This window comes from Cercospora beticola, chromosome 8 (assembly GCF_033473495.1).
Source record: "Cercospora beticola chromosome 8, complete sequence".
NCBI lineage: Eukaryota > Fungi > Ascomycota > Dothideomycetes > Mycosphaerellales > Mycosphaerellaceae > Cercospora > Cercospora beticola.
In genome coordinates this window covers 1,569,493-1,597,247 of record NC_088942.1, presented here as the reverse complement: position 1 = coordinate 1,597,247, position 27,755 = coordinate 1,569,493, and the positions used below count along the sequence as shown (strand labels likewise).

The 27,755-nt window shown below is 43.8% G+C and overlaps 7 protein-coding genes across 7 annotated transcripts; 3 read left to right on the top strand and 4 right to left on the bottom strand.

The window, feature by feature from the left end:
* Nucleotides 1–15,649: 15,649 nt before the first annotated feature.
* On the top strand, nt 15,650–17,406 carry RHO25_011913 (uncharacterized protein; the record flags this gene model as incomplete). The annotated part of the gene is made up of 5 exons (XM_023603325.1): nt 15,650–15,885; nt 15,952–16,021; nt 16,071–16,525; nt 16,575–17,152; nt 17,210–17,406. 5 exons carry the CDS (start codon nt 15,650–15,652, stop codon nt 17,404–17,406), a joined length of 1,536 nt encoding a protein of 511 aa, XP_023454335.1.
* A 178-nt stretch (nt 17,407–17,584) lies between these two features.
* Nucleotides 17,585–18,335, bottom strand: RHO25_011912 (uncharacterized protein; the record flags this gene model as incomplete). Its single annotated transcript, XM_023603324.2, has 2 exons — nt 17,585–18,190; nt 18,246–18,335. 2 exons carry the CDS (start codon nt 18,333–18,335, stop codon nt 17,585–17,587), a joined length of 696 nt encoding a protein of 231 aa, XP_023454334.2.
* An 829-nt stretch (nt 18,336–19,164) lies between these two features.
* On the top strand, nt 19,165–19,905 carry RHO25_011911 (uncharacterized protein; the record flags this gene model as incomplete). Its single annotated transcript, XM_023603323.2, has 2 exons — nt 19,165–19,436; nt 19,509–19,905. 2 exons carry the CDS (start codon nt 19,165–19,167, stop codon nt 19,903–19,905), a joined length of 669 nt encoding a protein of 222 aa, XP_023454726.1.
* Nucleotides 19,906–21,930: 2,025 nt separating this feature from the next.
* RHO25_011910 (uncharacterized protein) lies at nt 21,931–22,158 on the top strand (the record flags this gene model as incomplete). The annotated part of the gene is made up of 1 exon (XM_065603461.1): nt 21,931–22,158. The coding sequence occupies one exon, from the start codon at nt 21,931–21,933 to the stop codon at nt 22,156–22,158; it is 228 nt and encodes a 75-aa protein (XP_065459533.1).
* Nucleotides 22,159–22,806: 648 nt separating this feature from the next.
* RHO25_011909 (uncharacterized protein) lies at nt 22,807–23,856 on the bottom strand (the record flags this gene model as incomplete). Its single annotated transcript, XM_023603322.2, has 1 exon — nt 22,807–23,856. The coding sequence occupies one exon, from the start codon at nt 23,854–23,856 to the stop codon at nt 22,807–22,809; it is 1,050 nt and encodes a 349-aa protein (XP_023454727.1).
* A 341-nt stretch (nt 23,857–24,197) lies between these two features.
* On the bottom strand, nt 24,198–25,124 carry RHO25_011908 (uncharacterized protein; the record flags this gene model as incomplete). The annotated part of the gene is made up of 1 exon (XM_023603321.2): nt 24,198–25,124. The coding sequence occupies one exon, from the start codon at nt 25,122–25,124 to the stop codon at nt 24,198–24,200; it is 927 nt and encodes a 308-aa protein (XP_023454732.1).
* Nucleotides 25,125–25,749: 625 nt separating this feature from the next.
* RHO25_011907 (uncharacterized protein) lies at nt 25,750–27,636 on the bottom strand (the record flags this gene model as incomplete). Its single annotated transcript, XM_023603320.2, has 1 exon — nt 25,750–27,636. The coding sequence occupies one exon, from the start codon at nt 27,634–27,636 to the stop codon at nt 25,750–25,752; it is 1,887 nt and encodes a 628-aa protein (XP_023454733.1).
* Between the last annotated feature and the right edge of the window lie 119 nt (nt 27,637–27,755).

Here is a 27,755-nt window from a genome sequence, read left to right as displayed (position 1 = left end):
GGTTTGCTCCTTTAGATAGAATAACCTTTACTTAGGTATTATTGCTTCTTAATATAGTTAGTTCCTTTTAGACTATATCCTTCTATATATATCTCTATTTAGGATCCTAAATTGCCTCTTTATAGAACTTTAGAATAGGTACCTCTTATCTCTATATAGAGACTTAAGGAGTAATTGCTATAAATATATACTCCTAAACCTCTAATAGAGCTTCCTAAATCTACTCCTATTCTTAGCTTTAGACTTAGCTTAGGAATGCTTTATAATACTTAGTACTAGGCTCCTTCTTCTATCTATATTCTCTCTATTTCTTCTAAAGTACTTATTTTATTACTATACTATAAGCTTTTAGCTCTAGGCCTAGTCCTTTATCTAAAATAGATCTCCTTCTCTTTTAGCTATAAGTTTAGTCTTAGTTCCCCTCCTAATTTCTATTTCCTTATAGGTCCTACTATATAATATTTAATCCTTTTGCTTTAGAATATAGTCTCCTACTAGTACTAGGACTAGCTTATTTATTAACTTCCTAGCTTAGCTTAGGTAGTTTAGTAGTTCTACTTTTCTTCTACTAGAGTTATAGTTCCCTAGAGTTTTCTTCTTCTAGATTCTCTATTCTCTAGTACTTCTCTTTATCCTTTAGTAGAGGTAGTAACTATATAAAGAGTATTTAGCTAGGACTTATAGGTTTAGTTACTATAGCTATAGGTATAGTAGCTATAGAAGGTATAACTACTATTAGCTTCTTTAGAGGTCTACTAACTAGGTTTCTAATAGATATACTACTTACTTAATTAAGCTTAGGAATATTTAGCTCTATATCTCCTCCTTTCTTATACTTAAACTAAGTAGTAGTATTATAGGCTTTAATAGCCCTTATATTAGGCTCCTAGAAGAGCTATATTTTAGTAGTATTAGGAATATACCTAATAAATATAGTATCTTTGCTTCTATTTATTAGTTTATCTAATCTTATTTCTACTAGCTAGGACTTAGGATCTATATAGACTACTATTTTATAACTCTAAACTCTAAAGTATAATACTAAGAGTTAAATGCCTAAAAAGGCTTCCTTAGGTAATACTTTAAATCTATTAATTTCTAGGCTATTAGGAAGAGAATTTCTAATAACTATATAGGCTACTAAGGCTTCTAGCTAGAATTTAATAGGTATATAGGCATCTTCTAGTATTACTCTTATATAGTCTTTAGAGGTTTAGATTAACCTCTTAACTACTCTATTCTAGATAGAGTTATATACTTTAGTTATATAGAAGGAAATTCTATATTCCTTCTCCTACTACTTTAGTATAGTAAGAAGCTCTCTTACTCTATTACTTCTTATAATCTAGAGAGAGTTTCCTAATTATAGCTTAGCTTTTACCTTCTAGTCTTTAAAGATACTTAGTATATCTTCTCTAGACTTTATTAGGAAAGTCTATTTCTTTCTTAAGAAGTTATTAATAATCTTAAGCTACTATTTATATTCTAATCTTAAAATAGATAAAGGACTATAGATATTAATAGAAACTAGAGATAACCTTTAGAGTTTCCTCTTAGTTTCTTTCTTTCTATATATAAGAGCGGGGTCACGTGGGTGGTCACGTGATGCCTAGGTCACGTAGTAACATGCTAAAGATTTATAACCTAGAGCTGTCCGTACTTACTAAGCTCGGACATTATGCCTTTTTAGCCGAGAGGCAACGAAACAAAGCTCTAGGATTTCGCTATTATAAGAATATCCGAGCTTAACGGTTCTAATATAGGTTCGGCCGAAGTCGGTAGCTCGGTATATCCGAGGTCTTTAGTTCGATCCTCGCTTAGAGCTAAAAAGCGGAGTTAAAATTACGTCGGTATACGTACTAAGGCTAAATACCTTAGTACTAGGCGACGTTTATAGATTTGCCTTATTACGTGCTCGTATTACGTAACTAGGTTTCGTACGCGTATAACCTATATACTTCTATAGTCCCTTACCTATCGCTTTAGAGTTAATATAACTTAGTAAGTACTCTTAGTTATATAATATACTACGGCCTCTAAGTACGTAATCCGAGCTTAGCGCCGAGGCGTCGCCTTCCGAGAGAAGGGGATAGTTATAAGAGCGGAGTTACGTAGGTAGTTACGTAATGCCTAGGTTACGTAGTAATATACTAAAGATTTATAACCTAGAGCTGTCCGTGCTTACTAAGCTCGGATATTATGCCTTTTTAGCCGAGAGGTAACGAAACAAAGCTCTAGGATTTCGCTATTATACTATATTTCTTTATCTTTACTAAGGAATATACTCTATAAGGTTAGTATTCCTTTAGAATAGGAATCTAAGCTTTTAAGTTAGATACTTTATATAGGTTTCTAAAAAGACTCTTTCTAAAATATATAAGTCTTCTATACTAAAGCTCCTACTATTCTTAGGTCTTTTCTTAGGCTTTAAAGGTATAGGCTTTATTCTCTTATTTTTAATTAAAGTTATAAGAGCTAGAGGTATATAGCTCGAGAGGCGTAGCTTATTAGACGTTAAGGTATAACGGCTAGTACTACTTATACTTAGCGTAGGATAAAAGTACGCAGAACGTATAAAAACTAACGAGGTAAGAATTATTCTTAATATCTCTAGATAGGGAGTCTAGAGGCGCTTAATATATTGCTATATTCTACTCTTATAATTATAATTCTTCTACCTTATCGAGAGTAGCGATCTATTAAGGCCTACTATACTTACGCGAAACGTATCTACCTAGCGAACTAATCGCGACGACGACGTACCGAACGATAGATAGCTATTAGGCTATATCGAAGAGATATTAGAATCCGGAATAGTATAAGCTAAAGAGGAATAGGACGAGGATATAGATAATACCGACGACGCTAGTAACGCGTATATAATACGTAGGCGCCTCTAAGCTAAAAATAATACGTTACGCGAATAGCTAGAGATCTGTACTCTTAAAGCTAAGAACGAACGCTTACTAAGAGAGGTATAGATAATTAAATTACTAGTATAGCTAAGCGCGATAGCGCTAGACCTCGGACAGCTAATACTTTAGCAAGGAGACGCGTCCGCAAGTTATACGAGCGGCGTACGTTCCGAAAGCGACGAGTATAGCTTATACGAGTCTATTAAGCTACGTACGCCTAAGCCCTTCAAGAGTAAGACTATAAAGGAGGTACGCGAATTTATCTATACTCTCGAGGTAAACTTTATAGCTATACTAAAGAGGTTTCCGATAGATTACTAGAAGGTAATTACGAGTATTATATACCTCGTAGGCGAAGCGCAAGAGGTATAGTATAATAAACACCTAGGCGTTCTACCTATAGGATATACCTAGTCTCGGTTCTATTAATTCCTATACGATATCGTCGGAGATTAAGCGAACTATATACTTCTTATAACTATAGAATACGAGAACATACGCTAGAGTAAGAGCTAGAGCGTACGATAGTTCGTAATAGACCTTAGTAACCTAGAGTCTTAGTTAGGTAATTATACTAAGGCGTAGCTAGTACGCTAGTTCCTCGCAAAACTAAAGCTATCGCTACGTAAGGATATTATTAAGAACTATATCGTCCCTAATAAGCGTACCGACCTTATCGCCCTAGTAAGGTACCTCGAGTAAGCTAAGAAAGCTATGCCTCGTAAGCCGTATCGTAGTAATACCGAGAATAAGTAGGCTAAGCGCAAGCGTACCGATAGCGACGCTCCTTATAAAAGAGCCTCTAGTTCGACTAGCGGCTAACGCGACACTTATAGTAGTAAGCCGAAGGGTAAACGTAGAGGCAAAGGCAAGGGCAAGAGTTAGCAACCTACGTACTTCGTATATAACGAGGTTAGCTATATTAGTCCTAACTGCTCGAACTCTAGGAAAGACGGTAATAAGCCGGCTATTCGTAGAGTAACTATAGCAAAGGAGCGGTTTAGAGCGAAAAAAGCTAAGGCGCCGGAGACAACGCGCGAGTTACCGGCGCTAAACTAGATAGCGATAACCCTCTACCGGTTTAGAGTATACTAGCGACGCGTATAGAAGGAGAAGTCGAAACGTAGTTAGGTAGTAAGCCGGCCGCTTTCCTTCTCGACGATACTATAGATATTAATATAATATTAAGGGCCTTTATGCTATAGTATAACCTACTAATAAGGCCGAATACGGCCCTACTACTAGTTACTACCTTTATAGGTAAATTAGGGCACTATTATAGTACGCACTATATATATATACGGATCGTAGACTCTAGTAGTAAGGAGCGATCTATAGGTAGTATCTTCTATATATATAATATACTAACTCCTAACGTAATCTTAGGCTATCTATAGCGACGTACTTAGCGCGTACTAGCTAGTAGCGCTATAGATAAATAGCTATATAGTAACGATCGTTTTAGTAAGTTCGAAGTCCGAGAAGCCTATAAGTTCTTTAAGGATCTTTAGAAGGCACTAGTAGTGTTTGCGGTAAGCCTAAGTAAGATAGGCGATAAGGTTAAGCCTATCTCTAAGGAGTTCTATCGTTTTAACGATATTCTTAATCCGATAGAGGAAATAAGAAGTAAGCTAGTTAATAGCGCAGAGTATACGATTAACCTACGGCCTAGAACTATACTACTATTCCGTCTACTATATTACTAGTCGGGGCGAGAATTAGACGAGCTTAAGGAGTACCTAAAGACAGAACTCGAGTATAATTAGATCGAGCGTTCCGATAGCGAGGCGGGTGCGCCTATCCTATTCGTACTAAAGAAGAATAGCAAGCTACGGTTATATATCGACTACCGTAGGCTAAACGAGATTACTATTAAGAACCGGTATCTACTACCTCTAATTAGTAAGACGCTAGATAGGCTTATAGGAGCCGTATAGTTTACGTCCTTAGACTTAGCCGATACGTACTACCGTATTCGGATTAAGCTAAGTAACCGCTAGAAGACTATATTCCGTACGCGCTACGGCTATTTCTAGTATAAGGTAATACCCTTCGGCTTAACAAACGTACTAGCGACGTTCTAAGTATATATTAACCGTACGCTAGTAGAGCTAGTCGATATAAGCTATATAGTATACCTAGACAATATCCTAATCTATAGTAGAATACGTAAGGAACACGTGCGAGACGTATACGCTATACTTAAGAGGCTCCGTAAGTTTAGACTCTACGTATAGCGTTCTAAGTATAAGTTCTTCTAGAAAAAGGTCGACTTCCTTAGATTCGTAGTAACTACTAGTAGCGTAGCGATAGACCTAAGTAGAGTAGCCGCAATCGCTTCGTAGCTAACTCTAACTACGCTAATAGAAGTTTAATCCTTCCTTAGATTCGCGAACTTCTACCGTCGATTTATCTTCGGATATTCGAGAGTTATAGTACCTTTAATAGCGCTATTAAAGAGTATAAAGGATAGAAAGAAGCTAGGGCTAATTAAGTAGGAAGTAGCTAAGGAGTAGGCGTTCTGTAAGCTAAAGAATCGATTTTAGACTATACCGCTACTAAGATACTTTAACTCTACGCTACGCTTACGAGTCGAAACCGACGCTTCCGACTTCGTAGTAGCCGGTATCCTAAGCTAACTATTCGAAGCGGAATAGTATCTAATTACCTTCTTCTTATAGAAGATAACTAACGCTAAATATAACTACGAGGTTTACGATAAGGAACTACTCGTAGTAGTTAAGGTATTTAAGGTATAGCGACTATACCTCGAAGGCGCTACGTATAAGGTTAAGGTACTTATTAATTACGCTAACCTTAAGGGATTTATAGGCGTTAAGTAGCTAACGGGTAGACAAGTAAAGTAGGCGATATTCCTCGCCTCCTTTAATTTTACTATTAGCTATCGAGCTAGTAAGCTTAACCTAGCCGATATACTATCTAGACGTAGCGACTACGTACGAGAGGCGAAGGAGATAAGTAACCTCCTACTATTACTATAGTAGAAACTCTAGGTATAGAGTACTATACCTATAAGCGGCCTAGTTATTACCTATATAAAAGCTACTTACTAGGCTTAGTTAGACACTCTAAAGGTAGTTACGGCAGCGGCTAAGAGCAGCGGGGTAGCGCTGCCTAATAGTAGGTATATTACGGCGGCGGCTAACCGTTCGGTTCGTCCGTTTAGCTTTGCTCTACCCTTACGAGTCGCTAGCGCTATTACTATATAAGAGCAGCCGTATACTAACGTCTCGGATATAATTATTAGGTATACCGCTATATTAGTATAGCTCGATCCGAAAGCAAAAGCACTATACGAGTAGGCCGAACGCGAAGGCGTAGTAAGCGAGAAATATACCGTTAAGGACGGCTATATATACTAGGAAGAGGCTCTATACCTACCGAACGACCTAGTATTACGGACGCAGGTAATCCGTATATACTACGACGATATCCTAGCGGGCTATTTTAGTAAGGATAAGACGGTAGAGTTAGTTAAGCGGAAGTACTAGTAGCCGGAGGTTAGTAACGACGTAAAGTAGTACGTCGAGTAGTATAGCAGCTATTAGAAGGCAAAGGCGAGGCGCTATCGCCCCTATAGCGAGATAGCTATACTCCTACTACCTAACCGTCCTTAGAAGGATTTATCTATAGACTTTATTACGGATCTTCTACTTAGTAAGTAGAACGGCCGTATCTTCGACGCAATCCTTATAATCGTAGATCGTTACTTAAAGATAGTAACTTTCGTCCGAACGACAAAGCGCTATACTAGCGTAGAGCTTATAGATATCCTACTTAACGAGGTAATATAACTACGTAGCGTACTAGCTAGTATCGTAAGCGATAGAGGCTTAGTCTTTACTAGCTAGTTCTAGTTAGACTTCTGCTACGAGACGTATATTAAACGTAGGCTAAGTACTATATTCTACTCGTAGACTAACGGTTAAACCGAGCGCGTAAACTAGACGCTTAAGTAGTACCTACGTATCTATTATAGCGAGCGATAGGACGACTAGGCGTCTATCCTATCGTTAGCGGAATTCGCGTATAATAATAGCGCGAATACTACGCTTAAGATATCGCTATTTCGAGTAGTATACGAGTTTAATCTAGACCTTTTTATAGAAACGCGTAAGAGGGACGTAGGCGAAGCTTAGGACGCGCTTCTTCGAGGAGAGGTACTAGTAGCGAAGAATACTATAGAGAGGTTAAAGCGGAACTACGAAGAGCTAACTAAGCGCTAGTAATAAGTAAGCGAATCTTAGGCTAAGTACTTTAATTAGAAGTACTAGCCGATAGAATTTAAGGTTAGCGACTTAGTCCTATTATCTATAAAGAACCTCCGGTTAAAGGTACTATCGAAGAAGCTAGCGGACAAATTCGCTAGACTATTTAAGGTTATTAACGTAGTCGGAAAGCAGGCGTACCGCCTAGCTCTACTAACCGGCTTACGGATTTATAATATCTTCTATATATCCCTCTTAGAACTCTAGCAAGGCGGCGATACGCAGGATACTAGCCTACTACTCGTAGACGAGTAAGGCGAATAGGAGGTCGAGAGGATACTAGAAAGCTATATAGAGAAAGATATAAGGAAGTACCTAGTTCGATAGTGCGAGTAGCCGGAGGAATACGATACTTAGAAGCCGGTAGAATATATCGGGGATTATAAGGCACTTAATATATTCGAGGTGCAACGCGAAACTAAGTAGCCTATACGTAAAGCGAAACCGCGGAAGAAATAGTAATACTAGTAGTTAGTAGAATAGCGGAAAATTCTAAGAATTCTAAACGCTAAGTATCGCTAAAATACGAGAACTGCTAAAATACGAGAATTTAGGAAACTAAGACGTTACGAAAGAAGAGAAAGTATTTATTTATAGTACCTATAGGTATAGCGTATACTATACGTAATAGAAGTATATAGCCTAGGGCCGGCGAGACGTAAAAGTACTACGAGGGCCTAGTAGAAGAAGAGCGCGAGGCCCGTAGGCTACTCGCCGCCTACGCCTAAGTCTATATTATTATCCTCCTTCTTACTCTCCTTCTTATTATCCGCCTCGAGCTTAGAGAGCTCTCCTTCGTCCTAAGTAGACTAGCCGGGGTAGGTAGAGGCGATAGTAAGGTCTAGAGCCTCGCTAGAGGCGCTAAGTAGGTAGAGCTTCTATTATACGAATTAGTACCGTATAGTATAAGCAAGCGACTAGTAGGACATAAGACATACCTCGTACTCTAGCTCGAATATACCGCGCTAGATAGCGAGGCCTATACTCGTCGCCGCGAGCTCGTTAGCGGAGGGTATACTAGTAGCTAGCGCCTCGCTAGCCTTCTTTAGCGTAGAGAAGATGCCGGCGGACTTGCCCGAGTTGCTCTATAGGCGCTTAAGAATAGCGGCGATAGCCTCGCCTACGTTATCGAGGCGTCGGCAGAGCTACTAGAGGCGTACGGCGCGCGTGCTCGTACGTAGTAGGCAGCGGTAGTAGCGCGCGCGCTACGCCTACTTTATAAGGTCGGGATAGGTAATATAGATATACTTATAGTTAGACCTACTATAGCGAATATAGTTTAGCTACTAGCCGAGCTTTATATCGCTATTATAGCGCGGCTCGACGGCTAGGTATAAGAAGTTAGTAGACTCGAAGTATACGATACGTATACGAACCGCGCGACTTACGGTCTACGAGGTATAGGAGGCAGCGCTAGTAGTTATCGTCCTCTACCTTCGGTAGGTCTTCTACCGTACGAGGGAGATAGTTAGCGGCCGGAGTAGCGAGAGCGGCGGTAGCTCTTCTTAGAGGCATATTGCTTGCGGGTCGCGTACGAGAGTAGTACTAGATAGTTAAGTATATAGTACGAGTCGGATATAGAAAGCTTACTAAATATAGATAGTTAATAGAGAAAATACGCGAAGGGTATACGACGAATTTATAGTACGCCGGCGCCTTATAGCGCAAGCGCCGATAGTACGTACTATTAATAAGCTTATTGCTACGGAGGGTTGCTATATAGCAACTAGCTATAAACTAAGGCTCGACTTAATATTTACGTACGTAAGAAGCAGTACGAACGTACTAGATACTATACTAAGACGACGGAAATATATAGTCTCCTCTACGAGCTAAGGTAGCTCTATTAGAGAGAGGAGATAGTTATAAGAGCTAGAGGTATATAGCTCGAGAGGCGTAGCTTGTTAGGCGTTAAGGTATAACGGCTAGTACCGCTTATACTTAGCGTAGGATAAAAGTACGCAGAACGTATAAAAACTAACGAAGCAAGAATTATTCTTAATATCTCTAGACGGAGAGTCTAGAGGCGCTTAATATATTGCTATATTCTACCCTTATAAAAGTATAATATTATAAGCTCCTATAATATATTATTAATCTTCTTAATAAATAGTACTCCTCCTAATAGTTTTATCTAGATAACTAGTTTCCTAGATAATAAAATAAGTATAAATTTTAGTAGTTAAATACTATACTACTAGCTAAATTAGTTCTAAGAAACAAGATTTACTCCTAGACTAGGTATAAAGAGAATATTCTTAAGAATAATCTATTTTCCTCTTTTCCTACCTATTACTATATTTCCTATATATATAGCTATTAGATAGCTACCTCTAACCTTAATCTACTTTTTCCTCTAAAGAGGTTTTAGTTCTCTAAAAAGTAATTCTTAGTTAGTTATATATAATAAAGTATAGGAGTTAAGTAGCTATCTTAATAGTATATACTTGCCTTTTGCTTCTATAGTTAAGTATATAGCTTTATTAATATTATTATCCTCTAATAGAGATTAAGATACTTTAGATACTATAGAAGGCTCTATATCTTCTTAGGTAGTATATACTTTCTTAGAAAACTTCCTTAAAGTTTATCTCTTCTTAAGAGATTAGACTTTTAAGTTAAGTTTCTTTACTATTTCTTTTAATACTTCTTTATTTAGTAAAGATCTCCTCCTAAATATACTCTCTCTAGGTAGTATTCTTCTCTTCTCTATTCTACTAGCCTATTTTAAGTTAATAGTTCTCTTAGCTTTATTAAAGTATAGATACTTAGTAATATTTCTAAAATGCTCTTCCTTATAGAGATAGTATTTTAGCTTTATACTTTAAATCTCTCTTCTTTTAGCAAATATTGCTATTTCTTATAACTAGTATCTATACTATATTAACTCCTCTACTTTAAGAAGTTAGAGGATTTCTTTAGAGTCTAAGTCCTTCTAAGCTTAGATAGTCTGCCTTATACTCTTATACTTAGCTAGGAGTATAAAGAGTAGATACTTAATCCTTATATTAGGAGTTTTATAGTATAACTCTCTCTAGTTAATCTCTATAATTCTCCTTCTAAGATTACTAAGATAGACCTATAATTTCCTAATTATATCCTCTAGTTCTATTTTAAAGGTTATAAATTCTTAGATAATAGCTATTATATATACCTATTAGACTTTGCTATATTTCCTATATAGCTTTATCTAGATATTATATACTTTTATCTTATCTATTACCTTATTTTAGTTATCTATATAAAGACTTTCTATTAGGATATAGATTGCCTTTATATTATCCTTCTACTATTTTAGGCTAAACTCTAAAAATATAGTACTTTTCTCTTTACTTAATAAAGCTTTAGATACTTTAGATTTAGCTAGAGTAGGTACTAATAATCCCTTTAAGTCTAAGATTATCTAGAAGATTTCTTTTCCTCTAAGTATATTCTCCTATAGCTTAAACTATAGTCTCTAGTTCTCCTTTATTAGGATTAGTATTCTCCTCCTATCTAATTTACTTATTAAATCTATTTCTATAAAATTAAATAAACAAATCTAAACTCTAGAAATATAAGCTCTTTTAATCTAATTAGAAGCTTCTAGATTTCTACCTTCCCTAGTTACTAAGACTCTTCTCTCTTAGCTAAGATATTTAAGGACTCTTCTCTTTTATAGGAGTTAGTTAGGTTCTTAGGTAGAGAACCTCTAAAAGATCTACCTTCTTAGAAGAGTACTACTAGCTAGTTCTAAAGTATTAGTAGTACTTAGTACTTATACCTAGTCTTATCTACTTAGGTACTATAGTCTAAAGCTAATCCTTTCCTTTTTATACTTCTTTAGTATACTTTTCTTTTAAAGTAGAGTATACTTTACTAGGCTTTTCTCTATCTTACTTACTCTTTAGAGACTTCTAGCTTATAACTAGGATCTTCTAAAGCTTTAAGGTAGTATAGATAGAATATACCTCTAGTCTCTCTTATACTCTTTTCCTACTTCTCTATCTAGTTAATACTATAGGTCCTATAAGAGGTAATACGTATTACTTTAAGGATAAGAAGGCTAACTCTTTCTACTTAGAGCCTCTCTATAAACTCGAGCTTATAACCTATTAGATTATATTCTCGTAGGCACTCGTCGGATAGATATAATATAGTAGAAGTAGAGATAATAAGTAGGAACTAACCGAGTTAATTATATTAGTTAGTTATAGGTTATATCTTACTCCTAAGATAGGTATTAGCTAGGTTATATAACCTAGTATTATATAACCTATATTACCTAACTCTAATCCCTAAAGTATCTCTTAGAATATCTAACTAGACTATACTTTCTAATAATACTAGTAGTTAGTAGAATAGCAGAAAATTCTAAGAATTCTAAACGCTAAGTATCGCTAAGATATAAGAACTACTAAGATATAAGAACTTAGAAAACTAAGATATTATAAAAGAAGAGAAGATATTTATTTATAGTATCTATAGGTATAGCGTATACTACGCGTAATAGAAGTATATAGCCTAGGGCCGGCAAGACGCGAGAGTACTATAAGAGTCTAGTAGAGGAAGAGCGCGAAGCCTATAGGCTACTCGCTACCTACGTCTATAGCCTTATTACTCTTCTTCTTACTCTCCTTCTTATTATCCTTCTCGAGCTTAGAGAGCTCTCTCTCGTCCTAAGTAGACTAGCCGGAGTAGATAGAGGCAATAGTAAGGTTTAGAGCTTCGCTAGAAGTACTAAGTAGGCGGAGCTTCTATTATACGAATTAGTACTATATAAGAGGAGTAAGCGACTAGTAGGATATAAGATATACTTCGTACTCTAGCTCGAATATACTGCGCTAGATAGTAAGGCCTATACTCGTCGCTACGAGCTCGTTAGCGGAGAGTATACTAGTAGCTAGTACCTCGCTAGTCTTCTTTAGTATAGAGAAGAAGCCGGCGGACTTACCCGAGTTACTCTATAAGCGCTTAAGAGTATAGGCGATAGCCTCGCCTACGTTATTAAGATAGCAGCAGAGCTACTAGTACTATATAGAGCGCCTACTTATATATAGTATGCGGCGGTAGTAGCGCGCGCGCTACGCCTGCTTTATAAAGTCTAGATTAGTAATATAGATATACTTATAGTTAGACTTACTATAGCGAATATAGTTTAGCTACTAGCCGAGCTTTATATCGCTATTATAGCGTAGCTCGACGGCTAGGTATAAGGAGTTAGTAGACTCGAAGTATACGATATATATACGAACTACGCGACTTATAGTCTACGAGGTATAGAAGGTAATACTAGTAGTCGTTATTCTCTATCTTTAGTAGGTCGTCTACTATATAAGAGAGATAGTTAGTAGCTAGAGTAGCGGGAGCGGTAGTAGCTCTCCTTAGAGGTATATTACTTATAGGTCGCGTACGAGAGTAGTACTAGATAGTTAAGTATATAGTATAAGTCGGATACGAAGAGCTTACTAAATATAGATAGTTAATAGAGAAAACACGCGAAGAGTATACGACGAATTTATAGTATACTAGCGCCTTATAGCGTAAGCGCCGACAGTACGTACTATTAATAAGCCTATTACTACGGAGAGTTACTATATAGTAACTAGCTATAAACTAAGGCTCGACTTAATATTTATATACGTAAGAAGTAGTACGAACGTACTAGATACTATACTAAGACGACGGAAATATATAGTCTCCTCTACGAGCTAAAGTAGCTCTATTAGAAAGAGGAGATAGTTATAAGAGCTAGAGGTATATAGCTCGAGAGGCGTAGCTTATTAGGCGTTAAAGTATAACGGCTAGTACTACTTATACTTAGCGTAGGATAAAAGTATATAGAATATATATAAACGAAAAAGGTAAGAATTATTCTTAATATCTCTAGATAGGAAGTCTAGAGGCGCTTAATATATTACTATATTCTACTCTTATATTTTTATAGAATATCTAGAATAGTAGATATCTTTATAGGTAGCTCTAAGTATAGTATAGAGTTAGATAGCTTATATTAGATACTCTACCTTTAGACTTAAAGTTTCTAAAGAGCTCTAAAGTAGAGAGACTAGTCTACTTTAGAGTCTTCTATTTAGATAAAAGGCTCCTAGTAGCTAATTATCCTAGTATCTATAGAGGTACTACTATTCCTTTCTTCTATTTTAGCTATTCTTACTCTTTCTTATTAAAGTCTTCTTTTAGGTATATTTAGTTCCTTCTTTTTAGCCTATTTAGAGCCTAGGTTACTACTCTAGCCTCTAGACCTATAGTAGTATTTACTATCTAGAAGAGCTATCCTATAGTCGAGTATTAGAATCTTATAGTAGTTATATCGCGCTAGCGTCGTCTTTATATTCTTAGAAGCTCTCTAATCTCTCTAAGTCGAAATTCTAGACTTTTTTTTTTATTACCTTCTTTTTACTTCTATAGGTATCTAGCCGCCCTATACTTTGCTAGTATAGCCGAAGCTATTTATTTCTACCTACGACTACGTAGAGATATATAATAGAACTTCGTAGGCTATAAAGTTTATTAACTTTACTTTAGAAAAAAAGATTCTAATTATAGTATTTCTACTATATAGTACCTACTATCTATAGCTACTAGATATATTATTATTTAGGCTCTTATCTATTAGATATAGCTAGGAGCTTAATAAGCTTAATATAGAGTACTAAGAGCTATCTATAGTAAGAAAGTAGGACTTCCTTAAGTTATTTTAGTTTATATTTACTTAGGCTTTTACTATAAAGAATATCCTTAGCTTCTTTAGTAAAACTAGTATTTATCTACTAGATCTATTAGTAATACTTAGTATATAGTAGCTAGAATTAAAGCTAGTTACTACTAGCTTAAAGGCTTTAAGCTATACTTTAACTTACTTAGAATTAAGTCTCTACTTTATACGTAGTATATTTAGATAGATACTTTCTAAAGTATTTAATTTTAAGTATTATAAATAACTCTAAAGCTTCTATAATAAGCTATTTACTATATAAGCTTAGAACTAGGTACTTAAAGCTAAAAATAATAGCTTAAAGTAGGCTATTACTAATAAGAAGAAATATAAAACTAAAAGTAAGAGCCTAATTAATAACTAGTATAAACTAAATATAGGTAGTACTATAATATATAGCTCTTAGAAAATAAAGGAAGCTAAGGACTTTATAGCTTAATAATAGCTAAATAAAGAAGTAGAATAAGCTAAGAAGGAGGCTTAGAAATAAGCTAAGAAACTAGCTAATATATAGGAATTAATTATAAAGGAATAGCGGAAGTTAGAAAGGCTTAATTAGTATATAACTAAGCAAGAATAAGCTACTAAAGTAAAGGTAGAAGTATAACGTATTAAAGAAAATAAAGTAGCTAATAGATAGCTCTAGTAATACTTTAATTAATTAATTAAAGCTCTAAAGCGATTAAAATAAGTAGAGTTAAAGGCACTACCTCTATAGCCTATATTTATAGAGCTTATAAAGCTAGTAGTAAGTATATAAGCTAATCTAGCTAAACTATTAAGAATACGATAACTAAGTAGGAAGATAGTACTAAACCTTTAGTTTAGCAAGCTTAATATATAGCGATTACAATACAGTTTGAATTATAACAATCCATATAGTAATAGTTAAGAAACACTACCTCAAAGACATGCTGGAATTGTAGGTTTACGAGGTGCTGTGGGTCACGTAGGGCACACTTCTAGCAAGTACAACAATCATCACCAGACTGCCGCCCGCAACACAATGCTTGTCCTCGGAGTTCAAGCTGGCATGACCATGACTAGCAATGCAATACGGCATTCGGATCGAAGCAAGTCAAGTATGGGGTGAGGATTACCAGCTGCTGGTTGGCGATCAACCCCGACCATCAGCATCAGCCATATGCCTTGCCCATGGAGCGATCACTATACACCTCGGGCGGCAGTGGATCCTGCTTCCGGCATATCAATGAGAGGCACTTTTCAGCTTCTGCTTGCCTGGAAGACCCTATTGCGAAGATGACAAGGCCCGATGGCAGTTCACTGCGCCGCCAAGGCGCAAGAAAGTCGGACGCTGGGCAACATCAGTGCCTTTATATCTGGCGGCATGGACCACTTGCATCTAAAATACGCCCACTGCGTCTGCCCTATTGCCCAAGCTCAAGCCGCAGCCGCGCTGCCCACAGCTCGCGTGCAGCCCTCAAGCTGAGAAATGGAAGCCTGAGGCACCCCGAAATCAAGTCTAGCCTATTGTACAAAGGTACAGCGGCCCAAGTTCCTCGAGCGCTGAATTCCGCGATATCATCCTCCTATGGCTTCGCAACTAGTGTCACTACCCCACAAGATACTGACGAATCCCTGGCGAGGCGTTCATCAAAGGTCTAGATACCAGAGGCCCAGATGTCCAGATACAATGTATGAAAAGGCAGCTTGCCTCAGCAGTTCGTTCGACTGCAAGCAAAATACCAAGACTTGAATCTTGCACAACAATGTCTTCGGAATATCCAACTCGAAAGAGCGCAGACATCGCGAAAGATAATGAGATACCTCTGGAGCGTATCGAGTCCATCGTCAAGACCGGAGAGGTGGAACACCTGCAAGAGGGTTTCAATGTCTGGTCGTTGGGCGCATTGCTGGTGTGCCTCATGGCAACATGGGAAGCCCTTGCGACAGTCGTGGCCTCCGCGTTGAACAATGGCGGACCTCCGTGCCTCTTCTACAACTAGTGAGCATTCGATGGCATAGCAAGTGTCCCACAGCAGGATGCCTGTGCTGATGTGTCCGCCGCCAGCATAATCTCGTTTCTCGGAACGCTCGCTCTTGCAGCATCCATGGCTGAGATGGCTTCGATGTACCCAACAGTGTGTTAAATCTTTTCTTGACCTGAAGCTGATTGCTGACGTCGACCAGGCTGGCGCTCAATACGTGTGGGTGGCCTTGCTAGCACCATCTAAAATTCGACCGCTCTCATCGTGGCTTACCGGATGGATCAATATTGGAGGACAGCTCGCTCTCACAGCCTCGGCCGCGCTCTCAGCAGGTCTGCTCTTCCAAGCGCTGCTCATACTCAACAACCCAAGCTACACACCTCAGCGATGGCACGGAGTCATGTTCTATTGGCTTGTGTTGGCATACTCACTGGTGGTCAATGTGTATGGAGAAAGATTTCTGGCACACAGCAACAACGCAGCAGGTGTCCTGCATCTGTCTGGCTTCGTTGTCGTCGTTATTGTCATGGGATTGATGACAAAGGACATGCATGACGCCTCGTATGTCTTCACTGACTTCTCCAACACCAGTGGCTGGAGCAGTGATGGTGTGAGCTGGCTTGTCGGTCTTCTCTCGACCATCTATCCTTTTCTCGGGTAAGTCGCCTTGATCTCGATGTATACCGCACACTCTGATCACTTACAGATACGATGCCGCTGCACATCTTTCCGAAGAACTCCCGCATCCCTCGAAATACGTCCCCATCGCAATGCTAGGCTCTATCGTAGTGAACGGCATTATGGGTCTGGTCTACTGCATCATTATCCTCTTCTGCCTAGGAGACCTGTCAGAACTTCTCACATCACCCACCGGCTTTCCCTTTGTCCAGCTCTACTACAACATCACCTCGAGCCATGTGGGAGCGACGTTCCTGACGCTGATTCACGCCTTCATCGCCCTGGCAGCAAATTCTTCTGGCCTTACATCCACGAGCCGGACGGCATGGGCATTCGCCAGAGACAGAGCCTTTCCCTTTTCACCATTCTTTGCCCACCTAGACAGGAGAAGTGGGCTTCCAGTAAGAATGTGCATTCTTCTTACAATTCTCCAATTCCTTCTTGGACTGGTATACATCGGCAACACCACAGCCTTCAATGCCGTGATCTCCATGGCGGTCCTCGGCATGTATTTGTCATATGTGCTTCCCATTGCATTCATGCTGGTATATGGCCGCAGAGCCGAGACGTCGCATCCGTCAGGATACTTCAGTCTCGGTCGTTGGGGTAAGAAAACGTTCTCGTTGATGTCTCGGTCTTGACTCCTTGGCTAACGCTCTCCAGGCTCGACTGTCAACATTATCGCCTTGCTATGGGGATCCGTTGCCATGTTGTTCAGCATGTTTCCCAGCGTGCAACCAGTCAACGCGCAGAATATGAATTATGCTTCTCTTGTGCTTGGCGGCTGGACGATGCTGGGGGCTATCTACTACTACTTCTTTCAACGGCAGACGTTTCAAGGGCCGATCGAGTTTCGTTGAGAAGGAGCTCAGACAGCTGTTGTTCCACAGACAACAAAGTAGCTTTTTATTGGTTGGTTCTCTCGCCCCTGATACGAAATAGTTGATGTTTTGACACATGTTTCTCACGTGCCAGCAAATTCTCCACATAACTGCCTCTTTCTTGTTGTCTCAACACACCACTAGCTACGGCAAATCTTCATTTCTTCTTCCAGTTCGGATCAGCGGTCAAATTGACCCTGCTCAGAAATCCTTGGTCGACCAATTCCATCACAGTACTCGGCATCAAAAATTGCACGCCCAGCCCTTGCTGCTCGAACCACGTCGCAATTGGCCCGCCTTGGACTGACAAGCTGCGGCTAACTATGTACACGTGATAGTTGTATGGATACTCGGCACCAGGATCCGCTGCCAGATTCGTCGGCGGCAGAGATCTTTGAGCATAAGGCGTGCCAGCAGGACTCATGTATTTGCCATACTCGCTCCCGAAACGATCTAGGAAGGTTCCGACGGGGAGAGTGAAGTCTGACATGGCTGGTTCGCCCATTGCTGTGAGTTGGTAGCCGTCGAAGGCGGGATAGACGTAGGAGCCTGAAGGGTCGGTCCAGCGTGCGAGGAATTCGCCTGGACAGAGGCCGCCGAAGCGGTGGTAGGTGCTGTCTGAGCCGGCGATTCCGGAGAGTGGGAGACCTGTGGGGATTGTGACAGGTCCGAGACGGCGGTCGCCGCAGACGAAGAGAGAGCGCTCGCTGGATCCTTTGGTGCCGGAGCAGTAATCGCTGCATCGGGACATCGTCAGGTCAGGCTGGAGGGTATGGGTCAGTCGATGCTTGAGGCACTTCAGTGAGAAGACAACTTACATCTCTCGCCTCCTCAGAGGGCTCTGCTTGTGGCGCAGCTTTTGCTGCCATGGCCAGCACGATCGTGGTCAAGATCCTTGACAGAGACATTGAGACTTTCTACTATAGATCGTCGATTGTAGTGATTTTCGAGGGTCGTAGCCCGATGTACGATCGGGAGCACAGTATTGTATATATGTCGAGGTCTGCAGCAATTCAGAGGGTCACGAAGGCCATGGCGGAGCGTTGCGGTGTCACCGAGCGGTATTGAGATCTGCGGGAAGCCGTGGGTTGACACCCTGCATCCGGGCCACAAAGACTGTGCTCAGCCAGATCTTCCTGAGACAACTCTTGGTATGGAGGCACTGCATGGGACGGCGAGTACTGAGATGTCCTCAAAGCGTAGTGCTTGTGTCTGAGACGGGGATACCGCGCCCAAGTAACCTCTCATCGTTGCTCAACGCATGAGCAGCACATGCTGTGCCCTTGGTGCGTACTCACTTGATCAGTCGCAACGTGTGGCAGCAGTGACCAGCCCGGAACGGCAATGCCCAGGTACGGTGCAGCATTAACTGGGGCTGCCAGATGTACATGCAGCGAGGTTGCTGTTCACGGTGTAGTCTCAGGTGCGGCGAAGCGGAGTGGTCTCGCTGACGAGCACATACACGACAAGGTACGAACCATTTTCGTAGTTGTCGCTGCTTGTTAATGAGCTGATGCTCGTCCAAGCGGGTGTGATGAGGTTGGCGTTGTGTGAGGCTGGAAGTTGAAGTGCCTTCAAAAGCTCCTTGCACGTGATCCCGCTTGCTCCTTCCTCGTCAGTGCATTATCAAATCGTCACTGCCCATTGGCCACTGGCCACTGAGGGCAGACAAGAGCTCCAAACTTCCGACTGTACGACCGACAAACAGCACGACCACGCCGCCATCACCCACCCACAATGTCGTCGCCGCGAGCCCTGACCGCGCTGGCGCGCTCGCGGCCCACCACCTTCCTCCTCAACGCCACCGTCGCGCGCTCGGCGGCATTCTCGACCGGAGCAGCGAGGCAAAGACCAGTGGAAGGACCGCCACCGGCAGGTTTCAGGATACCTACACCAAGGAAATGGAACGAGAACAAGGAGAGCATATGGGACTCGGCGGGCAAGTACTTCCTCCTCACCGAGATGGCGAGAGGAATGTACGTATTGCTTGAGCAGTACTTCCGACCTCCGTAAGTCCTTCACTGCCAATGGGTGCAACGGAACAAGGAATCAAGAGTCAAATACTCATTATCGTCTCACAGATACACGATATACTACCCTTTCGAGAAGGGCCCGATCTCCCCTCGCTTCCGTGGCGAACACGCGCTGAGACGATACCCGACTGGTGAAGAGCGATGTATCGCCTGCAAACTATGCGAAGCCATCTGCCCCGCTCAAGCAATCACCATCGAGGCCGAAGAACGTGAAGACGGCAGCAGGAGGACGACGCGCTATGACATTGACATGACCAAGTGTATCTACTGCGGCTTCTGCCAAGAATCTTGCCCTGTGGATGCGATTGTGGAGAGCCCGAATGCGGAATATGCCACGGAGACGAGGGAGGAGCTGTTGTACAACAAGGAGAAGTTGCTTTCAAACGGAGACAAGTGGGAGCCGGAGTTGGCTGCGGTGGCGAGGGCTGATGCTCCATACAGATAGGAGGAGCCGGCGGATGCGGAATGGGGTCGAGAGCAGTCATGAGCGCGGGCAGAAGTGAAGGCCCAGAGCGATGCCGTATGCAGTTTTCTATGTCGCAAAGTGTTACAAATACTGTATATACACGAAAACCGGCACGAACGTTTTCTCCAATGTGGGCTTGGTCTATCCGTGCTACAAGAAGAGAGAGAGATAACAGGTGTGTGCAGGGCTATTTGCTGTGGACAAGTTCTTCTTGCTGCGAGGTCTAGGCATACGACCAAATCTAATGCGCAAGACAATGTCTAGCGTCATACTGCGGGAGTTTTGGACTTGCACGTAGCCTTCAGGTTTGTACAAGTCTTCCAAAAGGCACACTCTGCAGCAGAACGTGGAGCGTACTCGACACCCAAGAATCAGAAGTGCCTTCTCTTGTGACATCTCGTTCCTCCCTCAGCCATAGTCCGCGCGAGACTGGCTTGCAGATGTTCATCAAGTAAATGCCTTCACGGAACTATGTTGCAACGACCTTGTTGCGCTGCTATTGCCACACCAGTTGCCACCAGAGTCCCAGGCGCGATCGAAAACAGATTGCGAAACAGACTCGACTAACAACAACCGACTAACCTGCTCGTGGAGTACGTTGAACCTGAGGCAAGCCTTTGCTGTGCCACTCCGTCATCCTCAAAGCGATCTTCTGGTCTGTGGAAGTCTTGCAGACGAGTGCCGGGCGTCCAAGCCTTTGCCCAGGAAAGAGTGCAGATTGCGCAACTTGCTCGCGAGCCAGACCATGATCTCAAGACCTGAGACTGAGGGCGTGCAACACGCTCTTCAAGCTGGACCCTCGAGGGCGGAGAGATGAGAGAAGCCTCCGATCCCCACGTCCGTTGACGAAATTGTCGCCTTGTCGTGACCTCGTGGACATGACTTCCTGGCCTTACGGGACCCCTTGGGGCCGTTTAGGCTGGCGGTTTCCTGCATGGTGACTTCGTGACTGCATCGCAGACACAGGGCGATCCACGACGCTGCAGGGACTGAGCTGTTGTCGTGCTGAAGACGGCGCTGGTCGTTCTCAGCATTCTCATCGCTTATAGCAAAGGGTTGTGGAGTGCCAACGGACACGAACTTCATACGGTTGCGAACGGTCCAGGCGCTAGTCTGCAGCTGCCACGCGAGACGGCGCGGCTTGCGCGACCTCGCGTCGGCTCATCTCCTGACAAAGACCCCAACCGAATGTCAACACGCGGAATTTCTCCAGCAACAATGATGATTTTGGAGCGCGTTCCCCAGTGCTTCCCTGCTGTCATGACGTCTGCAATGGCATATCTGCGGCAGCTCTCATACCTGCGCGTATTAATCCATCACGTCTGAAACTGCTGCGACGGCATTTGAGGTGCAAAAACCACCAAACACGGGCCTCGAGATTAGGCGGTATCAAAGTTTACCGGGGTGGGCATTGGAGCGACGCCAGTGGACCAGCACCACGATCCCGATGCTCTACCTTATTACTACCCTTCACCTTGCCCGAGCAGCAGCTGCGCCGCGACTACGCTTCCACCACCTTCGCTGACCACGTTCCCTTTCTGCCCCTCATTGATATCCCACAGCGCCGTCTACACAGCGACAAAACTCACATCCTCTGGTAACCGGAGCTCTTCAGACGAAGTCAACCAGAAGCGAGGACCATCGGTTTCGCAAACCTTCTTCGCTTACACACACGAGAAGTCGTTCGACACGACGATCCCACGGAATCGCAGCGAAGTGCTTGGACATATTAGCTGCTCAGTGCTCTGCGCTTCCATCGCACGAGCATAAACTCAGCACACCAGTCAAAGAGTGGTGGCACACGACACGATTCGCGATCCCGGACGATCTTACTCTCTGCCACGCTCTACTGCACGCGCGTTGGGCGTGTCACCTCGTGTCAGCATTCTATAGTGCAGTTTGAGCTTCTCGAATTTCCCTCGCCAGGACCTTCAGGTTTCTCGTTCTTGCTCTAGGTCTTCTAAAGTCATTGCAATTATATCTACAAGTCGAATCTTCTCCACCATGGGTCTCATCGACAAGATCAGAGCAAAGATGGAGCTCCGACGCCTCGAGCAACGCTATACCAAGAGAGAAAAACGCACCACATTTTACGCCAACGCGCAATACGTGGATGGCGAATACGTGTACAACCAGAACACTGGATCAAGCTCAACTTCTGCCAACAGCTTCGGAAACGATTATGTCCCGGCCAATGGAAAAGGACGAAGATCAACGAGGCTCTTCGCTTAAAGGAACGACTTCACTTGGAAGCGCACCAGCACATTACTACGCGGATCACGGCCGTATCCACACGTCAACAGCACTAAGAATGACCGAGGAGTTTTCTACAGCTGGCGGGTTCAGCAAATAGAGAATAATGCTGAGTTCGCAAGCGCTATGGCCTGACCATCAACAAATTGCAAACAGGACGGATCTGGATGCTATGAAGACATTCACTATTTGAGGTTTCGCTAATCGAATGTATTACTTCGAAGGAAGACGGACAGCAGTCTTTGACCCCTCAGTCGGCACAGTACAAATCTACTCAGGGATCCTCGGACGAGACCTGGCCATGATGGACTGCAAGCGGCAAGCCGCGGATGGAGGTTGCGTTGAAAGAGTAGTAGAGGCACCCACAAGAAGACACGATCATTACATTGTTTTTACTCTGTTAGGAAGAAGGATAGCGATAGCCCGGAGCTAACGGGATCAGCGAGTGCGTCGAGATACCCAATTGTCACACATGCAAGCTCATGTACGATATCAATGTATACAGGAAACGGAACACGAGATTGAAAAAGAGTCAACGCAAATTATTTGCCTCTTCCATTAAGTTTCTTGGATCGTGCTAACGAAGCACAGCACGACCACAGCCTCGTCACAGATACCTTCATCTTTTCACCCCAAACTGAGCCTCTCCAAATCCAAACCCAACTTCTTCGCCGCCTCTTCTCTCTTCTGCTTCCTCAAAGCATCAGCCTCCGCATCAGACGCCAAAACAAAATCGTACTTCAACAATCTAGTTCCCTCTTTCACATCATATTGCTCCGCAATCTGCTTATCCACAATCCCCAAATCCACAATCAATGAATCTTTTACTCCAAACACCGGATCACTCGTCTCATATGGATCCCCTCTCGGGTACAGCGCCGTCACCAACTTATCGTACCCCGGAGCCTCGAGCATAAAATGTACATGTCCGGGACGATTAGGATGTCGATTCAGCAGATCGAGCATTTTCCCTACTGGTCCGTCGTTCGGAATTGGATATGGAACTGGTACGACGGCGACGAAGTAGAAGATTCCTTTCTCGTCGGATCGTAGAACTGCGCGACCATCTGGGTGGTCTCGATTAGGGTTTTGCACATCGTAGAAACCGTATGCGTCGCCTTCCCAGACGTCACATTTTACATCGGGAATTGGCTCCCCTTTGGTGTTCTTTACTGTGCAGAGAACGAAGAGGCGTTCGGCGTCTGGGTCTGAGTGGAGGGTGTAGCCGTTTGATGTTACAGGTGCGTCGGCTGTGTGGAAGGGTCCGAGGACGGTGCCTTCGGTGGCGGTTCCTATGCGTGGGTGGTCGATGGCGTCGATGAGGAGACTCAGGCCGAGGGTGTCAGAGAGGAGGATCATTTCTGCTCGAAGGTCGTCGCTGATTTGTCCGACTGCTGTGAGGAATTGGATCCCTTTCATCCATTCTTCGGAGGTAAGTTGGGTCTCGCGGGCGAAGTCGTGGAGGTGGTGGACGAGGCGTTCGAAGATGAATCTGGTTCGAGGGTCTGAGCAGAGGTTGTTGAGGGCTACGACATTTTCTGTGATATTGTCTGTTGTGAGGTCTTTCATCGGAGGTATTTCTTTGGGGATTGGCCGTAATCTTGAGCTGGCTGGTGCCTTCTTGTCTCCGTTTTGGGCGGCATTGCGAGTGGCGTTGAAGTCTGGATTATCGCTCATTTTGGCAAGTTCGGTGATGGGATGCAGCTTCTATCCTCTCTAGATTCGGGTAGGTGATGGACAGATGCAGGACAAATGAATTTGTTTGCTTACTACGACTGCAATGCCATTGATGATGACCATATCAATTCCTACACCCGCGTCCTCGCACGAGTGCGGGCGTGCATCCTGGAAAGTTCGCAGGGTAAGCTGAGGGGCATCACGGAATTGTGGGGCATCCGCGATTTCGGCAGTTGTATGCAAGATGAACGGCCTCACGGATAATCCTCAAAGGCAGACATATCGATGGAACAAGATCACAAATCGTTCACGGCCCGAACGCTTGATACCATTTGCTCAAACTACCTCCACGTCGTCTCATCCAACACGGGATCCTCACCAACAACATCCGGATGCCCCGCAATCCAGTCCGCAACCTCACAACACCTCGCCAACCAAATCTCTCCAGCATCTCTCTTCTTCACCAAATACTCCACCACCTCCTCAAAAACCCTCACTAGATCCTCCGCATTCGTCAAAAACGGATGAAACAAAAACGACAAATACCCTCCCTCCTCAATCGCCTCATCAACCTGTCGAATATACCACTCCTTCAAAACCTCCGCGCTCTGCACTTCCTCCGGAAGAACCCCCTTGAGAGTCCTCAACTTCGCAAACGTCTCCATATAATAATACGCATCAACTGTACTCCACCGAAACGGCAACACCACAATGCTATCTTTCCCTCCTTCAATCCCCACCCTCGCAGCATGATGTCCCGCAGGACTAATATACCGCAACCCATACTCTCTCAACAACTTCAGCGTCCTTTCTCCATGCACAATCCCCCCCGGAGGTCGAAAACCTTTATAGATATCTTTGATCTCCTCTCCGGGTCCGCCTTTCTGCATAAAACCTTTCAACCCCTCATCTCCGAAACTTCGCGCAATGTTTGCGCGCTCGGCTTCGGGGTCGGTGAGTCTACTCCATGCTTCGTGACGCCATGCGTGCCAACCGATTTCGTGGCCGGCGGAGGCGAGTTGGTCGGAGATAGCGGAGGGGTAGACTGTGAAGTTCCAGGATTCGACAAAGTAGGTGATTTTCACATCGTGCTTCTTCAAGATTGAGAGGAGTTGCGGTAGGACTTGTTTGACGGAATAGTGATTTCCGATGGGTTGATCTTGAGGCCAGAGGTTTCGGTCTAGGTCGGCTGCTTCGCCCATATTGTCGAGAGTGACGACGATGGCGGCTTTGGCTCCTTTGGGCCATTTGGATTTTGTGGCTGACATTGTTGCCTTGGGTCTTGTTGTCTCCTGAAGTCCACTGTTGAAGTTTTTGAGGGACGAGGACAGGGCTGTTCTGGATTTTGTTGTGTGAATGCCGGGGGTATATATATGCACCTAATGCAAGTTTTGGCGTTGCTCCACCTTTTCTGAACTGCCGTCATCGCGGAGCTTCCAGCTTGGGAAAGTAGCTCGTGACTAGCGATACCCATGCTCGCCATGTTCGGAATGTTGCAAACTTCTGGCTGTGGTTGACACTCAGCTTCCAAGTGGATGAGTTGACATGTTAGACTCTTTGGGCGGCGACGGTGGTGCCATGATATGTCACAAGCGTAAGATGAAGGACTAGAACTAGAAGGACAACAACGTGAAAGGTGAGATGTCTGCTTCCATAGCACTACAAGGTTCACTAACGCTATGAACAGACGTCGGACCTAGTTTGCACGATCTGTACATATGGCGATGCGGTTTAGCAGAGGTCGAACGATCAGGGTATGTATGGTGAGACTTAACTTCGAACTGCACATCATCTCATCCCAGCGCATGTGCATTTGTGCCGCATCAGTTCATTTGGTGCTTCGTCTTTGAGGACGTGCACTACGCACCTCATGGGCTCGTCTCTGCATACTGCTTACCAGGCCGGCTTTTGACCTTGTTTGCTCCTTGCCAGTGTCCACATGTTCTCCATTTTGGTCTTCGTCAAGACATCTTTGGCCTCGCCGTCAGTCTCGCAAGCTCTACTGCCCCAGCGCTTGAAGCTTCTAGTCGCTTCTTCTCCCTCCCAGATGAGCTCGCATACGTTTGAGCTAAGATCCTTAAGGTTGCCGTCTTCGTCCAGCGGGTTACACCAATCAGCAGCTTTGCTGCCTTTGCCCCGTGTGCCGTCTGTCACATTTGCGACAGAGCCATCAGTGGCTCCAGTGAACGTGGTTGGCGCACTATCCGGGGGAGGTGCGGTGTTCTCGGTCCATTTAATGCGGTTCAAGACGAGCTTCTTGTAGTTCTTTATGCTGTGCACGCCACCTTCCACAATGACCAGGTTAAGCGTGGGATTCAGAATGACCATGCCAGTAATGCCATTTTGTTTTGCGTTGATGTCAAGCTGATATCGATGTTTCCCGGAGCTGAGGTCATCCACGCGAAAGACAGCAATCTTGATGCCCTTTGCTTCATCTCCAGCTTGCTGTTGCTTCAACTTCTCCGCACGTTGTTGCGGGGTCAGCTTGCGCTCTTCGTTTGCAACCTCGTGGTCGTGAGCTCTTTGAGCAATTTCACGGTTCACACGAGCTTCGACTGCAGTAGGATCCTTCACAGCCTGTTCTCCCAGAACGCGCATCATGTTTGACTTTTTGACTTTTGGTGGAGGTGGCTCAACCAAACCGAGACGAATCTTAGCCTGTTCTTCCTTCATGTCCGCCATTCTTCGCTGCCTCCGCAATTTCTTCTGCTCTTTCGTGGTAAGCATGAGGGGTTTGGGCGCGGGCGCGAACTTGTCCTGTGGCGCGGCGAGTAAGACCGGTCGCTGGATCAGAGCTGTGATAATACTGTCCTCAACTTCGATTTTGTTCCGTCCTTCTTGCTCCCAGTTTTCATAGCTGTTTTGGCCTTCAGGCAGAAGACCTTCATCCCACCACTCCACTTCGGGCGGCTCAGGCACGAGGTATGCTTTATCGGATGCCTCCTCTATTTGCGTCTTCCGCGTCTCTGCAGCAATTCTCCGCTTCATCTCCTCCAGCTTGGCTTGCTGACGGAACGCATTCGCCTGGGCCATATACTTGCCCTTCTCGCTGAACTGAATCTGTCTGCTCTTACGCTCGGCGTATTTGCGTGCGGTTGGCGCAAAAGTCGAGTCCTCCACGCCCTCTTCTTCATCGGGCTGCGCATCGAGATATGGGTTGATTTTAGGCTTTTCTGGTTGACGATTGCCCTTGGTAGTGCTGAATTTGGGTCCCTGCTGTCCGGGCTTGCCTCTATCACCACCAGTATCTCCTAGTAACGAGGGGTGTATTCCTACTCCCAGACCACCTGTTGCACCTCGTCCTTCGTTCCTGGGTGGAGGGGTGGGTATGACAGGAGCGGCTCGCCTGGATGCAGCAATTCCCTCTGCGCGGCGCCTTGCTTCTTGCATCCAGGGTGCAGATTCTTTGGGCTCCTTCTGTGCTGGCGGAGGTGGAGCAGCAGCACCATTCACAGGTGTAGGTTTCTTTGCTGCCATCTTCGCTTTCATGGCAGCAATTTTTGCAGCGACCTCTGCCTTTTTCGCTGCCTGATCGTCCGCTGAAGCAGGAGGTGCCGCCGCTGGTGCCGGTGCTGGAGGTGCACTCGCGCCTCCATTTGGCTTGTTGGCAGCAATTCTTGCTTTCATCGCAGCGATCTTCTCCGCGGTTTCTCTCTTCCTGCGCTCCAGGTCGCTCTCGCCGTCCAATTGCCGGACGGGCAGAGGCGATCCATCGCCCGCACGTTGTCGCTTGACATCGCTGCCCTCGCCGTTGGTCTCGTGTGGTCGCTTGCCCGTCATGATACGAGTGGTGGAAGGACCGAGTGAGTCGTCTGTGAAAGTTGTGGAGCGCGGAGGAGAAGTCGCGATGGTCGTGTGGAGGAGGGCATGCAGACTTCGGTGAAACATTGATCCGACGC